We start from the raw sequence: 15,727 nt of genomic DNA on the forward strand, positions 1-15,727 counted from the left end.
TCTCTCTCTCTCTGCTCAGTCGGCCCTATCCTGCTGTGTAATGTGCACCTGCTTGGCCTGCAAGACATCACACACACACACACTTAATAAAGGAGCTGGGTGAAAGGGAGAGACAGAAGCAGTCGACATAAGACAAAAAGCGTCTCTCCAATGTTTCCCTACACCACTGCTTCATATCCGACAGTGGTAGAAATATTTCCTTCATCTTTGCCTCAGTCTATTTATTTCATTGTTTCTCATCTTTTACATTTTTTTTATTTCCTTATTTATGCACATATACAGAGTGGTTTTGAGATTGATGGGTGAGGGGGGTGGTGGGAGGGGATTGGAAGCCTGTTGGAAAGCTGCTTTTTAAAAATAAAGTTTCTCATGTCTCACATTAAGACAAAGATGAATTCGCCCAACTGGCCATCGACCTGCAGACTGAAAACCTCCTCTGGATTTAACTGATTTATATTTGTTCTTATAAATAAGTCTTCGGGGTTTGGTGCTTGTTTTGCTCTTGACATGTTAACTTTGCTCTTGAATAGCGAATCAGAGTTGGCTCTGAACACCTCTGATAATGTGCAAACAAGAACATTTTGCTTAAATGAACTAGCCGAGCAGCACTGATGTTGGGCTGAAGTGGGTCAGCTCAATATATACAGAGCAAAAGTCGAACCTTAAAGTTTGGCTGGCAATTTGTTTCTGAAACACTTTTTATAATATTTGTTGAATTCCTCTTCATGTCCCATCTGAAAAAAAGAAAATAAATCTGGTGTCTTTAGCCCTCACAGGACTGTAATAAAAATGGACAGAATGAAACGGAAAAGTCGGCTTCTCGCAGTTATCAGGCAGCGTTCATGTGTTTTTGGGCATTGCTTTGACGAGAGGGGCTGTGGGAGGGGGTGGGATGTGTCGGTTAGACATTGTCAAAGTGAAGCCTTCTCTTGCTAGACTTTTCCAGGATTACCAACCCTAGCTTTATTAAGACTTGTTGCTCATTGTTGGACAAGCTGGGAGGATATCCTGAAAAAATGACCAGGACAAATCAGAGGTCACCAAAGTGCGTAGACTTCCTCCTCTTAGTGAATACCTCTAATAAGTTTCAGAGCAATCCATCCTTAATCACCTGAGCTAAGTTATGTTTTCACCCCTGTTTTATGTGTGTTTATTTGTAAGCAAGAATGCGCAAAAAACGTCTGGAGAGATTTGCTTAACTTGGTGGAAGGATGCTGAATGGGTCAGAGCAGAACTCATTGTGATGAAAGTATCAATGAGTCCAAAAATCTACTTCCATGCACTGTTTGGATCAGACAATCAGTAAAGTCCAGAGGATGTGTTTTCAAAGACATTTGAGTCTGCAGGACGATGGCCAGTTTAGCATATTCACCATTGTTCTAATGTGAGATGAGTAAACTGTTTTCATAAACTATGCACTGATGAATTTACCACGATTTATCGTATCCCTTACAGAGCAGCTACAGCGAAAGATACATATGAACATGCTCAGCTTTACTTTTACATGCTTTAATGGACATTCCAGACTAAAGTATGAGTATCTGAGTATTTATATAATTTGTCTAAAACAAAGACTTTCATTCTTATTCTTCTTTTATTCCAAAAAGCTTCGATGCTTCAAACAGTTAAAAAAAAGAATTAACTTTGAACTTTTTTGCTGAGCAGTCCTATATGAATGGTATGATTAAAAGCTGGTTGATAGTTATTCCCTATAACTGGGCCAATCGGTTATGTAACTGATGCCATGAGTTTCATGAATAAGTCACAGAGAACAGACTCCCTGAGGACTCCTCTGGAAATAGTTCCACGCTGTCACACAGAACTCAGCGAAGACTTCTTGAAAGAAAAGATCCCAGAGGTTTTTAGCTTAAGAACATTCTGTGGAAGTCTATTGTATCTTACATTGGTCTTTTTCTTTTGAGTGTGTGTGTGTGTGTGTGTGTGTGTTCCTGTGCTTATGTGGAAGAGAAGGCAAACGTCTCCAATATTTATGCCCTGCAGTTATGCAGCTGTGGAGCAACGACTGGGGAATTACAGTACGACAGGAGCAGAAGAAGAAAACAGCTACTGTAAAACACTCTGAATCCACCGGAGAAAAAGAACGTGAGAATGTGAAATACTGAGAGACGGAGAGAGAGTACAGAGGGTGAGAGTGAAGGAAAACACGGGAGCTAATGTCTCATTTTCTCTCTGGAGAGTGGTCACTGTGGACACGATGAGAGGAAGCACGAGCAGACCACAGGAACACTTAATGTGACACTTACAGATGGAAAGAGCAGATATGTTATGAAGACGTGACAGACTTCCATTTTCTTTGGTTTATGCGTCACAACAAATAGTTGTTTTTGTTTAACAGCGCAATATAAAAAACTCACTCTGTTCAAAGTCAGCTTTAACCCAGATAGGTCGCACAAAAAAAATCGTGTGGGAGCAATTGTGCTGGATTCCAAGGTGAAACTAATTTCAGTCCCAGACAGAGATAAAAAGATGTCGACAAAAGGAAGCTCCCTTTCCCCCTGTGTGTGTGTGTGTGTGTGTGTGTGTGTGTGTGTGTGTGTGTGTGTGTGTGTGTGTGTGTGTGTGTGTGTGTGTGTGTGTGTGTGTGTGTGTGTGTGTGTGTGTGTGTGTGTGTGCCTCAGCAGGCATAACTGTGTCAAATGCCACTGAATCCATCCTAAACTGTGTAGTGGTTTTTTTCTCTTTGCTCTCCAGTCCGGCTCTGCTGCTCTCGACTCATGACTGCTGAGAGGATTTTCCACAGTATAGAGAGGAAGAGGAGGAGGAGGAGAAGAAGCAGTGCTAGTTATTGCATTAACCGCCACACTCAGCCGACTAACATTCGTGCACGTTTTCTAAACCATCCATTATTCATTACTCCCTGCTGCCTTTCCGCAGTCAAATTCAGAGTCGGGAGCTGAGGGATGAGGATGAGAGAGGCATGTTCTGGTTGCAGCGTTACAGGTCTCACCCAGGAGTGCACGCTTTAAGAAATACATTCAGCGCACAACATATCAGGAGCTGGTTCTTGCTAGAAAGATGCTTTCAAATATCCTCAATGCAAGTTTCATGGGTTTCTAAGTTTAGACATCGTTTCAGGTCCTGCAGATGACAAATTATACATTTTCTCTGTCCCGGGGAAGTGACTGAACTGAAGGGAATTAGCAGTGAATCACAGCTTTGGCTTGGGGGTGTGTGTGATGTAAAATTTAAGTGGCCCTGAAGTGCAAAACACAAAACAACAACAAATTACAAAACACAATGGCAATTAACTTCTTACAGAAAAGGTAGGTACCTGCTATCAACAGGGCTCATCGCTAATTGGATAAATGCATTTTCCATGTGTTTTGCGATTTGTTGTTGAGTTTACTACTTTTTTGTTGTGTTTTCCATTTTGCTTTGTATTTTCCTATTTTCCATTATGTTTCTTTATTAACTGATCTTTTTTCTTATTTGAAAACTTGTTTTTAAAAACACACCAACTTCCTTCTCTTGGTAAGTGAATATCACCTAATTGCATCCAGCACAAGATAAATTCACCTGAACCCAGTTTAACTGTAGCCTACATTTTAAGAAATGAAATCCCAAACCGCATCAAATTAATGCAATCCAGCGCAACCTACATGACACAATAAAATAAAATAATATTTGATTGTGGTCTTCACAGACAGAGAAACAGGACGTGCTAAAAGACACATGTGATTCAGTGTGTGTCCGTTCATCGTCACTCAGAACATGATGGATTTGGCAAGCAAATGAATAGAAACACTACGCGAGTAAAAAGAAACAAACATCATAATATTAATAAGCACTAATGCTATTTGAATGAATGCAGGTGCAAAGAGAATGAACAGATCGTCTCTCCGATAATGTCCTTCCTCTGTGGGACATCAGTCTGTCTGTCTCGGAAGTCTGTGACCTTGAGGGTATAGTCCCCCACCACACACGCACACACACACACACACACACACACACACACACACACACACACACACACACACACACACACACACAGTGTTCACATATTCAGAGGTGGAGCAACAGAGAGATATGCACTAAGAGAAGAAGAAATGCACAAAGCAAATGTGAGTAATGCAACTGAACTTGCCTTTCTGGCTCTTTCATTCCAGTGTATTTACACCGAAACACACACACCCACGCACACACAAACACACACTGAGAGAGAGCGAGCGAGCGAGCGAGCGAGAGAGAGAGAGACTACATGTAAATAACGCAGGTGTAAAGATGTAGTCATGGGATACCATAGTGTTTCCACAGAAAAACGAAAACATATTCTATAGCCACTATGTTCTATGTGTGTTTGTTTAATCTTGCAGCAGCAGGTAAGTGTAAACACACAATATGCATTAATTAACAACTGAGCCTGTAGTACATCCAGTCACCTCTCATATCCACCTGCGCGCTCCCTTCTCTCTGTCCCTGCGTAAAATATATCTGCTTCACGGTTTCCACCTCAGCCGCTCAACTTTCCCGACATCGAGGAATGTGGGTGGCATTCATGCTTTTCCCCCGGCAACGCGATTCTTTCTCCACCGACGGTCAGAGAGCCACGCAGCAACACAGCCAGAAGCACAACTGATCCATCTCCAAACACCTCCAGAGGACAGCGGGCAGCTTACCTGCTCCTGGCCGGACGAGGACGCACAGGACACCGAATGTGGAGCTCCGCTCAGCACCTCCAGACCTCCGTCCATCCAGCGCTGCACATAGGAACCCACATTACACCCCTGTACAGCTCCCCCCACCACACGCACACACGCGCACGCACACACACACACACACACACACACACACACACACACACACACACACACACACACACACACACACACACACAACAAGCCTTACATTCATCCTCACCGGCCAACACTGGGAAGTGCGCCATCTTGCGGTCGATCAAAGCGCACCGTGCAACAGGTGGATGGAGGGAGGGACAGGTGGGGGGGGGGGGGGGGTGCTGCCTTCAAGTACTGTCAGAGAACACAACAAGTACCAGGATGACTTGTGACTTTTAAACATATGTTACAGGTTGAGTCATACATAGGCTAAATAAATCTATGCTGTTTTTTAAGAAAGAAAGAAAGAAAGAAAGAAAGAAAGAGAGATCTTGATCTACTACCAATTCTTGGGCATATGATCTAACAGTGGTGGAATGTAACAAAGAACATTTACTTCTTTTTGGATACTTTTTGATTTAACTCCACTACATATATATCAGCTAGTATCTGTACTTTCTACTCCACTACATATTTACAATACCTTTTGTGACATCTTCACTTTGTTTTTGTTTTTTAAATCTATCGTAATCAACAGATATATTTATACATAGTAATCAATAATGAGAGGGGAATTGGTTTTGTGCTGGTAACATTGGACTGATTCGGAAGTGACCACCATGACTCAGCCATAATGATGTAGTTGTCTATTTCATTAGGGAAAAAGTTACATGCTGCAAGTACCTTTAATACTTGAGGTATATTAAAAGCAAGTACTTATTTCCTTTTACTTAAGTAGAAAAGTTAATCTGGTACTATTACTTTAACTTTTTGTCTTTTTAATTGTACTTTTACTTTCATAAAACATGAGAGTACTTCCTCCACCACTATAATCTGATAACCCTTTTACAGGAGATCTTAAAGGCAGCATGTGCCCACACAGAGGGGATGAAGAGCGAAGAGGAGATGAGGCCTGATGGCTTCATGGCTCTCTTCCAACCCAGAGTTAAACCTAATCCCTTCTCCCAGCTCAGATGTAGCTCACTCTTTAATGTTCACAGCAACCAAACTGGGCTTCAGGAAAAGAAAAGATCAATAACAATGATTAATACAGTTATCAGCTATTGATCTGGCCAAACATTCACTGTATTTCTATTCACTATTACTGTCAGTTGGCCCAGTAGTAGTGACAGTAAAAATAAGTAATAACAACTATAAACATAAACAGTCTAATAAAGGAAAAATGATGGAGTCTAACAAAAAGAGGTATGTTGTGTCAGCATTGTAACATTTATGTATAATAATGTATTTATTGATAGGTCTGGTGCATGGGTTTTGATGTGATCAGTAGGTGGCGGTATTTCCCCAGACATCACCCTCAGTAAGTGAAGCTGGACAGTGTGTAGCTTTCTCCACCACTATAGCTTCCTGTAAAAAATCCTATTCTCTTAAGCATCATGGTATATACAGGCGTTCGTTGAAAATACAAAAATGCCCCATTTTTATTACAGACAGGCCATCACAACACAATAATACAGACACATTTGAGGAATTTATCTTACTTTTTAATTAGTTTATTATTATTATTTTTTTAAGATATGGCAAAATGGCTCCTGGTGCTGCCTCAATGGAATCACATCCTATTTGAACAGTCTGTGTCATCGCATCTCAGACCATGTGTGAATGAGACACTGCAGGTGTAGTGTTTGTAATTAATTATTATTTATAACAACGTAATCATGAGACATTTGCTTAGAGCTGTGTGATTAGACCCCAAATCATATCACGACAAAAATTTACATATTAGTCGATAGCGATCATTTTCACGATGAATGGCACATTATTTTGTATAAGTTTAGGAAAACATATTTGCTCCCAAGTGAAGGTTTTGGTCTCAAACCCTTTATATATAACATGTTATCTGAGATCTGGGATCAATCATGTGCTATATCTACCTTCTCACCTAGCACTTGCACAATTCTAAGGCAATAAATTGATTATTGAATTGATACATTCATCTCATATATAATACTCTTCTCACTGCATCTGTATATACTCATATTTACCATGTCTGTAGATAAATGACCTTGCTGCTCTTTTGTTATCTGTGGTTTTTACAATATATGACACAAACTCTCACCTGTAAATATTCAGCCTCATCAGCACCTTAATCTACTATTGGCACTCTCTGGTTAGATGTAAATCTGCATTTACTCGTACATGTACTATGTGCAATGACAATACAGTTGAATCTAAAATCTGAAAACATTGCTTTTTTTTATACAGATATTGATGAAAACTATGTTACTATAATTACTGATATTGTTTTATCACCCAAGTAGACACGTGTCATCATATTCGTTTGCCATGGTTTTATTTTGAAGATCCTGACAGGATGTGGTGCGGTGGTTCCGTCTGCGTTGACCTCAGTGGAGCAGCAGTGATGGAGGACAGCATCAGCAGCTAGCATGTCCCCTTCTCTGCAGACTCATGTTGTGTAGTTGGTGTGTGAGGATGTGTAGGAGGTTCACACACACACAGTCTGCAGTCCGCTACCCGCCCACGTTACCAGGTGAGCGCTTCAAACAAGCTCAGTTTAGCTAGCTTCGTTTGTTAGCATCTCCTCCTCAGGTCTCTGGTAACTCAGCCAAACAATGACAGTGTCTAAAGCTAATGTAAATGAGGCTAATGTCCCAGTGAAGCTTATTTTAGAATAAACAGACAGTGGGAATTAGATAAACGTAGAACATGTGTAAGTATATTTAGAGATCCATGCGTTAATGTTCACTTTAGTCAGATTGTTTTGGTTCCTATTCTCATGTGTGATTCATTGATCTCTTGCAGAGGGGTCAGATGAGAGTTGAGGTATGTAGCTGTAGTTCTGCTCTCATCCGCAGGTCAGTCCTGTGTTAACACAACAAACACACACACACATTTACTCACACGAGCAGCAGCAGCAGGACAGACCCAGACTCAGCCTCCATGGCGGCCCCTCCTCGCTTCCCCGGCGGGAAGAGTGTGGACGGTTCCCCGGCTAACTGGAGCGGCCCGGCAGCCCTGAGCAGACCGCTGTGTGTCAACGGGACCCCGTGGATCCTCTACCTGCTGGAGGAGTGTGTGGACAATGTGTGGGAGTACTGCAGCGTGGTGATAGGACTCGTATCCATGTTCTGCTTCCTGCTGTCCACTCTACCGTAAGTGATGATGATGTTTGCCATCACAATGACATGTTAGATCTCCAGGTAAAACTACTATGTTCAACTCCTGTGTGCGTGGGGGTGTCTGTCTGCCTGTACGCCTGTCTGCCTGTGTGTGTGTCTGTCTGTGTCTGCCTGTGTGTCTGTCTGTCCTGTCTGTGTCTGCCTGTCTACCTCTCTGTCTGTGTTCCTGTCTGTGTCGGACTGTGTCTACCTTTCTGTCTGTGTCTACCTCTTTGTATGTCTGTCTGTGTCTGCCTGTCTGCCTCTCTGTCTGACTCTCTCTCTCTCTCTCTCTTTCTCTCTGTTTGTCTGTCTGTCTGTCTGTGTCTACCTCTTGTATGCCTGTCTGTGTCTGCCTCTCTGTCTGTGTGCCTGTCTGTGTCTACCTCTCTGACTGTGTGCCTGTCTGTCTGTCTGTCTGTCTAGGCAGGTCTACGAGGCCTACCGTAATGGTAACGTGGAGGAGGCCATGTCTTTTGGCTTCCTCTTCTTCCTCTTCAGTGGCGACGTGACCAGTTTTGCAGGCTGTTACCTCACCAGCCAGCTGCCTATTCAGGTAAACACTCACATCACAATCCAGCCTACTTCCCTCTCTGCTGTTTAGGCCTTTACATTATGTGTGTCTTTGTGCTGTGAACTCACTTGTTAGTGTCCTTTGGTGATGGTAGTCACTCATAGATCATTAGGTCACCAGCGTCACAGGGATAAACAACCATTCATACTCACCTATGGTCATTTTAGAGTCCTCCTCCTGCTTAACCCCAATCTGTGTGTTTTGGGACTTTGGGAGGAAGATGGAGTACCTGCAGTTAACCTGCACGAACACGGGGAGAACATGCAAACTCCACACACACATATTTACATACAAGCCTTGCTTTTTGTCATGTTGAGCAAACCTATTTCACTTGTAGCTCACTTATTTAAAATAATGTAAACCACATATTGCCTAGGTTAGTTTTTTACAGACATTTGCGTGTGTACACATTCAACCCCTGCAGAGAAACTCCGGAGGATCTTTGGAGCTCAGTGCATATCGATATACCAGCTTATGCAACTTTCACAGCCTGAGCCTATTTCTATATTGCACATTGAATAATTTACTCTTCCAACACACAATTGTGATCCACATTTTTATTTATCGTTTCTTTTTCTCTCTCCATCTCTGTTCCTCTCTCAGACTGTTACAGTGGTGTTCTACATCTTCACAGACGTGATCCTCATCTCCCAGTTCCTGTACTATAAGATTAAGAACAGCTCCAGCAGAAGTAAGCCCTAGTATTATCTCTCATGTAGATTAAAGGAGGTGGCGAGTGATGCCCGTGCTGTGTGAGCCAACCATATTGTGACCCTCCAGATCAGCTCAAGCATAACAACAAGGAAGGATGTACTTCCTGTGGATGACCCAGTAACTTGAACTGCATAACATAATAAAGTGAAAACATGGGCCTGTCAGCTGTAAGACACTATCAACTTTACAAGTTAAGTCATGATAAAACATTGATTAACTTGTCATCTGCTGCACATAAATAGAACCATATAAGCTGAATACAGGATATAAAAAAAAAAGATAACATGCAAATCCTGGGTCACTGCTCATTTGTCACTTATACCCACAAAGACATAAATACTGTGATTATAGCTTTACTGTGACTGTTCACTGGCAGCAGGAATGAAAACAAGTCAGCAACTTGATAATCAATTTCAGCAGCACACACGTATACAGGATATTTTAGCTGTGTGATTGCAGCCTTTGTTATTGGCTACTTTAATGTCATTGATACAGAATGGAAGGCATCGACACTGGGTGTAGGACTGGCAGCTTAAACTCAGCTAATGCAAACAGTGACATTTTCTGCTGTGTGTCTTCACTGTTGGATCTTCATTTAGTGTGTGTTTGTCGTCTAGAGACCCCCGGGCTGAAGTGGCTGTGCTCCATGTGGTGTGTTGCTGCTACATTAGTCCTCCTGGCTTTACCCAAGCTCATCATTGACAATAGTGCCAACTTAGACCCCCAGGTAGGTCGATGGTGTGTAGTTTATGTTGTATATTTGTGTGAAGGGTTTACATTAACTTGTTCATGGAACAGATTTCTTCCTTATTATTTAGCGATTTTGCTGTTTCTTGTCAAGGTGCAACATTTTGACCCTTTTCATCGCTCTTCCCCTCCCTCTGTCTCCTCATCATCCTCAGAGTCCAGCTGCCTCTAAAGCAGTAGAAATCACTGGCTACATATGTGGGTACCTGGCGTCTGTCTTCTACCTCTGCTCCCGTTTACCCCAGCTCTATAAAAACGTAAGTGACAATTTGTTTGTTTGACTCGGTCAAGATGTGGAGTCTGTTTTCATGGTTTGCGTGTGAGCTGTGCCGTCCTGATTGGAGACAGCTTCCCCGGGCTCCCATCCCAGGGGTTCCATTGAAAACTGAATTCATTACATGTCAGTAAGTCAAAAAATTGGGACTCAGAGTGTTTGAAGTGGGAGGTGAGATTTTTGTGTTTGTGTAACATAGTTTGTGTGTCAAAATTAGAACCAGGCAGTGAAGACAATGGAGCTGTTGTACCGCAGAAACATCCTGGCTCAGAAGCAGATAATAATCGCCACAGGGTGTTGTCTCAGTAGGCTGATATAGTCCAAGAGAAACTTCACACGCACACACACACAAAATTGTAAAATATTAACTCAGATGTACCCTGGGGAAATTATTGCCAGTTCAGACATGTTCGTTGAGCAGAGATCCCAAAACATTTTCACCGTATCACTTCTTGAGACAGGTTACTCATCCAGGTAGTAAATATGTAAAATATTCACATGTTGCCAAGCAACATCTCAGCATTTCACAGGGTTGGTGACAGATTTGACTCAGTCACAGCAGCAGAGAATAAAACTCAGTTATTTAGCCATAGTTAAAATATTTCTTTGGTTTCACAATATTGGATAAATGCTCATTTTTCTGGACGGAGGCATAGTATAATGTGAAGAAGTGAAAGACTAGTTTTGACTGTGTTTTGCAGGTACAGTGACAGAACATGCCTCAACATGAGCACCTCTGTACTTAATGACACTCTAGTCAGTTACTGCCTTTAAAATAAATGTAATCTTTTCTTTTTCATGTCCAGTGCTATGTCATAGACCACAGGTTCTTAAATCTTTTCTCAGTCAAGGACCTGGCTAAATGGAAAACATTTTGGGAACCTCCTCATGTTTGTCCCCGGGATAATTGGACATGCATCTTTTATTTACACTACTACCTCCTTCTGTGAAAGAGCACAGGAGAAATGTGTCAGAAGGATATTTGACAAGTATTTAAATGTTTTCAACATGTCAATACAGAATACCTATATATCATGATCATTTTAATGAATGAATCTGGAAGCTTTTCATGGACCCCTGGGGATCAGCAGACACCCATAGACAATACAGTATTTGTGAGCGAGAGGGATTTGATTTAATTTGTTAATAGCAATGAAAATTAAATAACTCTAGTCTTATTCTTTAATCCTGTTAGCCTGATCTTATCTGGAGTGCAAGTACACAGAAAACAAACAAGAAATGGTTTTCCTTTTACACTGACTGTGGTGTTTCACTTGTGTCCTTCTGTTGCTGCTGCAGGTTTGTTTTTTTAAATACTGTCAACTTTACCCATTCTAGTTCCGGCGACAGTCCACGGAGGGGACCTCTTACATGTTGTTCGCCCTGGCCATGATGGGCAATGGGACATACGGGTTGAGCGTCATCGTGGTGCTACCTGCGCTGAAGGGCTCCAAACAGACGTTCATCATTAAACATCTGGCCTGGCTCATTGGCAGCCTGGGAGTCCTCATACTGGACTTCTTTGTATCCTTTAAATCACAAGTTCACAATCATCACCTGATAACACCTGAATGTGTAACCAGGTTACATTTTCCTTCAACAGTGTCAAGTGTCCTGAATCCTTGTTCACATCTTCAACTTCTACATTTAGGCATACATATTGCTTTTAATGTCCTTGTGTTGAATGTTGTAATTACTGTAATTACAGATGTTAACTGATTATACATATCACATGAGCAATAATAAATAGAATCCGCACAGTGCAACTTAAAGTGTCAGACAGGCACTTTGGAGCAAATGTAGTGTTTTCATGCAGCATTACAATTAGGTGTTTCTAAGGTCTGAGATATTCTTGCTTTTAACTACTCATCTGTGTACAAATCATGGCTGCCTCGCATCTGTTTGGTGTGCTGGTTGTGTGTGTCCTCAGAAATTAACACTATGTTTCTGCAAGATCCAGTACTAACATGAACGGGAAGGGCAGTGTATATTCACCATTGTCACAATGTCATACAAGTGTCTCTAATGCCACGATTGCTTTCTCTGCCGTGATCTCAGAATCCTCTAGTTGAACACGCCAGTAACATGCATAATACATGTGTAATACACAAAGTATATTGCTTTAATAGATGACTGAAGAAAATATGTGCTGTTAGTGTTTTGGATTGATCCTTAACCTTATTAGGTAACTGCCCAGTTCATTGTGTACAGAAAAAACAACCCTGCTAAAAGCAAAACGCTGCTCAGCGTCCCAGAGGTGGAGCCTCTTCTGTGTGAGGAGGAGGAGCTGTCAGTGCTATAGGAAACAGTATGGACACCGACTTAGTCAAGAAGAGACTGGTTAGTCTGTGTTTTGGATCATTCTTTTGAGGTCTGTCTGATCATTGATTTAGTCATAATAACCAGAGAAAACGTATGTTGCAGAAGCATTTTGAAAATGAGGAACCTGTGGAGCCAGCAGGTGATTCCACTGCATCTTTTCTGTTTATAGGACACACACGATGATCATCTCTTCTGTGATTCACTGTAGTAATAAGTTATTATTAATAAGTAATAATCAGGTCCCGTTTTTTTTTTCTCATCACTGGAGGTCAAGTTAAACTAAGTACTACTTTATTAACATTTAAGTTAACAATGTGTTGGCATCACTTGAATCTTTATCTGATTATGTACACATTTGTATTATTTTTATTTTTTATTATTATTATTATACCTTTGGGACTTCTTGACCGTGTTTCGATGGAATAACTGTATTTTTATTTGCCACTAGGGAGCGAACACACCCACAGGAGGAAGCTTCGAGTCAGATGTCTTTAAACAGATGCAAGCTTTATGGAAGAACAAAGTGCCTGTACACATTTTGATGAGGTATATACAACTGTAGCAGATTGGACAAGGATTTTTTTTTTTTTTTTCTCAAATCGTCGACAAATTGTTTGTGTGCTCCTGGTTTTCTTTTCTGCATGGTTAGCTGTGGCTGAAGGGAAATTGTCACAATCAAAATATTAGCTCACTAGACTTGTGTTTTCAATGCATTAGAATTAGACAGGATATAGATGTGTACAGGATTCAAAGGGATCATCTCTGCTTTCCTTAAGGTGCCTTTTATAAGCTGAATATAGTCTTATAATATAAATGCACTGTATATCTATTTGTGTGGGTAGACAGTAACATTAACTGTTTTAAGTTTCCTCTTAATGGCGTTTTGGGTTAGGGTTTTCTAAGACATTACTATTCAACAATGATAGATCTAAAAATAGGAACATTATTATGATTTTATGGAGATACTTTTAAAAGTGACGAGCCTCAAAATGTTTGTACTCTGTCATGAGGTTTAAACAGAAGCGGCTCATGTCAAGTCTAACTTTTTTTCTTTTTTTTTAACACCCCTCCAATGTTAACTTCATTAAAGAGTAATGCTTGACAAATAGATGATGACAATAAAGGCGATAAAAAACAAACGATAACAAATGGATGTTCCATTGATGAGCAGTTCAAGTAGAGAAAATATGGATTTAGATAATTAACTAAACTAATGGCTGTTCAATGTTGTTCTAAATCTTGTGACACAGTGTGTGGGAAGCTGTGTCACAGTTTGAGCAACTATTGAACTACTAGTACTGTACCTGAGATCTGCAGATTCGTCTACCTCATTATTCTATGGACATGTTTATTACTCCCAGCGTTCATTGTGAGCTGGCCTGAAATCTGGCCACTTTGCTCAGGAAAATTAATTTAGCGTTAAATTTGAAAATTTGAAAAATTCTAATTTATTCAACAACATCAACCCTGCTGTTTCAGTTTTGAAATATACGTTCCTCAGTGTCACCAAATAAACCTGAGCAACATGATTGACCTTTTTTCTAGTCTCAGACGGAGATGCAATAATGTGAATTGATGTAAATTCTATAGGATTTGTTAAGACTTTGTTACTAATTAATTTGTTTCTGTAGTAAATCTAGTTTTTGCTAATTATTTTTATATTGCACAATTTATACTTCAATACCTTCTGAATGAGTCTGATGTACTTTTTCAATCCAGCACAAATAATTTGCTATTTATTGAATATACTGCCACTATAAACTATGCTGTATTTATAATACTGTAGTTTTTTACTTTAATGGTGATGTATTGATGTATTTATTTTCTTATAACATGTTCTTACAGATGTGCACATGAACAAATACATTGTATTGCATTCTGAGCTCTGTGACATGATGTTTCCTGACAATGTCTTCTAAATGAGAACAACACAAACATTTACTGTATGTAGCCTATATGGAACAAAAGTTGAATATGATATCTGACTGTTGATTTTGTGTGAATATAAAGAGAACACTGACACACAAAAAAGCAAGTATCATCTGCTCATTTTAACATATATTCAAGTTATATTAAGTATGACGGATTGTTTTTTTACACTTTCCACAAACATTAACCTACACTGAACATGTAAGTTTATTTAGTTAATACATCCCAAATTATTACTCAAATGGTTAAAATATTTATCCTAAAGGGAAAATTCATGACTTCAGTTTGAATTGTTTGTATGCTTATGATTAAGGTTATTTATTTAAAAGGGACAAATCGCATAATGTGAAAATGTGCCATATTTAGCCACCCAGGCTACTTTTCATCTGCAGTTCCTTGCAGATTGATAATAAAACAATACACATAAACATTTATATAAAAGCACAAAAGTACAAGCCACAAGGCAAAATAGAGTCAGGGTTTGTAGTGATCAGAGGATGGGGCCACAGTATCAAGGTTCTGTCAATACACAATAACTAAGTAAAAGTCTCCTCACATCTTGTATTACATCTGAAATACTCCTGTAGGTATTTAGTGGTTTTGATTACCCACAGCTCTTTGTGGAAATGTTTTGTTTATAAGGATACAATCTATTTTATGTAGAATTTGGATGCAAACCTTTCTGAAAGTGTCAGATTATTCTGGGAAAATATTACATCCATACTTGGCAGTAACCCTTCCTTAATGTATATATGCATAACCTTGTCAACTATTTTATGTCACTGAAATGTATCGGTAAAATAAACAAAAGGTTAAAAATGCGTACATCCATATCCTGGTCTTTGCTTTTTTTAACTGTTTTGTACCTTGCTACTTTGTTTTCTCCTTTGTGTTGTCTATATTTAATTTGAATCCATTGCTCCAGGTTTTATTAAAGGTTCAGTGTGTAGAATTTAGTGATATCTAGTGGTAAAGTTGCATGTTACAACTGAATACCCCTCACCTAACCCTGTCTGTGGTAGCCTTCTGTTGTCATAAAACTCAAAAGGTGTTTAGTTTGTCCAGTCTGGGCTACTGTAAAAAAAAACAAACATGGCTGCCTCCGTAGAGCGGACCCACTCCTGATGTTACTATAAAGTATTTAAACATAAAGGGCCCATTCTTGGGTAAAGAAAACAACAATTACTACAATTTAGATGATTGCAAACGAGTGAAAACATCACTAGGATTATTT

The 15,727-nt window shown here is 40.1% G+C and overlaps 2 protein-coding genes across 6 annotated transcripts in view; one reads left to right on the forward strand and one right to left on the reverse strand.

Moving 5' to 3' along the window:
* The window catches only part of veph1 (ventricular zone expressed PH domain-containing 1), an 80,191-nt gene extending 75,412 nt beyond the window's left edge, over positions 1–4,779 (reverse strand). For 2 of the 3 annotated variants that reach the window (XM_034605215.1, XM_034605213.1), the window contains exon 1: positions 4,638–4,748. Coding sequence is in view for 1 of the 3 variants with exons in the window: in XM_034605216.1 (XP_034461107.1) it covers positions 4,638–4,712 (75 nt within the window). In the remaining 2 variants the exon portion in view is untranslated. Of the gene's footprint in view, positions 1–4,637 lie in introns of all 3 variants that reach the window. The other variant, XM_034605216.1, reaches the window with a different exon arrangement.
* Positions 4,780–7,138: 2,359 nt separating this feature from the next.
* Positions 7,139–15,363, forward strand: LOC117773368 (lysosomal amino acid transporter 1 homolog). Of its 3 annotated transcripts, none has more exons than XM_034605221.1 (9): positions 7,139–7,485; positions 7,578–7,927; positions 8,360–8,489; positions 9,111–9,198; positions 9,839–9,948; positions 10,124–10,225; positions 11,581–11,766; positions 12,428–12,582; positions 13,013–15,363. In XM_034605221.1, exons 2-8 carry the CDS (start codon positions 7,716–7,718, stop codon positions 12,542–12,544), a joined length of 945 nt encoding a protein of 314 aa, XP_034461112.1. In that variant the 5' UTR covers positions 7,139–7,485; positions 7,578–7,715; the 3' UTR covers positions 12,545–12,582; positions 13,013–15,363. The 3 variants fall into 3 exon arrangements, with proteins under 3 accessions (XP_034461112.1, XP_034461114.1, XP_034461113.1); XM_034605223.1 differs by having other exon boundaries at positions 12,428–12,565; positions 13,012–15,363; XM_034605222.1 differs by having other exon boundaries at positions 7,139–7,305.
* Positions 15,364–15,727: the final 364 nt, after the last annotated feature.

The sequence above is a fragment of the Hippoglossus hippoglossus genome, chromosome 13 (assembly GCF_009819705.1).
Source record: "Hippoglossus hippoglossus isolate fHipHip1 chromosome 13, fHipHip1.pri, whole genome shotgun sequence".
NCBI lineage: Eukaryota > Metazoa > Chordata > Actinopteri > Pleuronectiformes > Pleuronectidae > Hippoglossus > Hippoglossus hippoglossus.

What these genes read in the sequence shown, in the direction of transcription:
- LOC117773368 (XM_034605221.1), top strand. Translation starts at nt 7,716, where the DNA reads ATGGCGGCCCCTCCTCGCTTCCCCGGCGGGAAGAGTGTGGACGGTTCC. An exon ending in TACCCCAGCTCTATAAAAAC is followed by an intron (nt 10,226 to 11,580) that starts GTAAGTGACAAT and finishes TACCCATTCTAG; the next exon opens with TTCCGGCGACAGTCCACGGA. An exon ending in TCCTCATACTGGACTTCTTT is followed by an intron (nt 11,767 to 12,427) that starts GTATCCTTTAAA and finishes TAACCTTATTAG; the next exon opens with GTAACTGCCCAGTTCATTGT.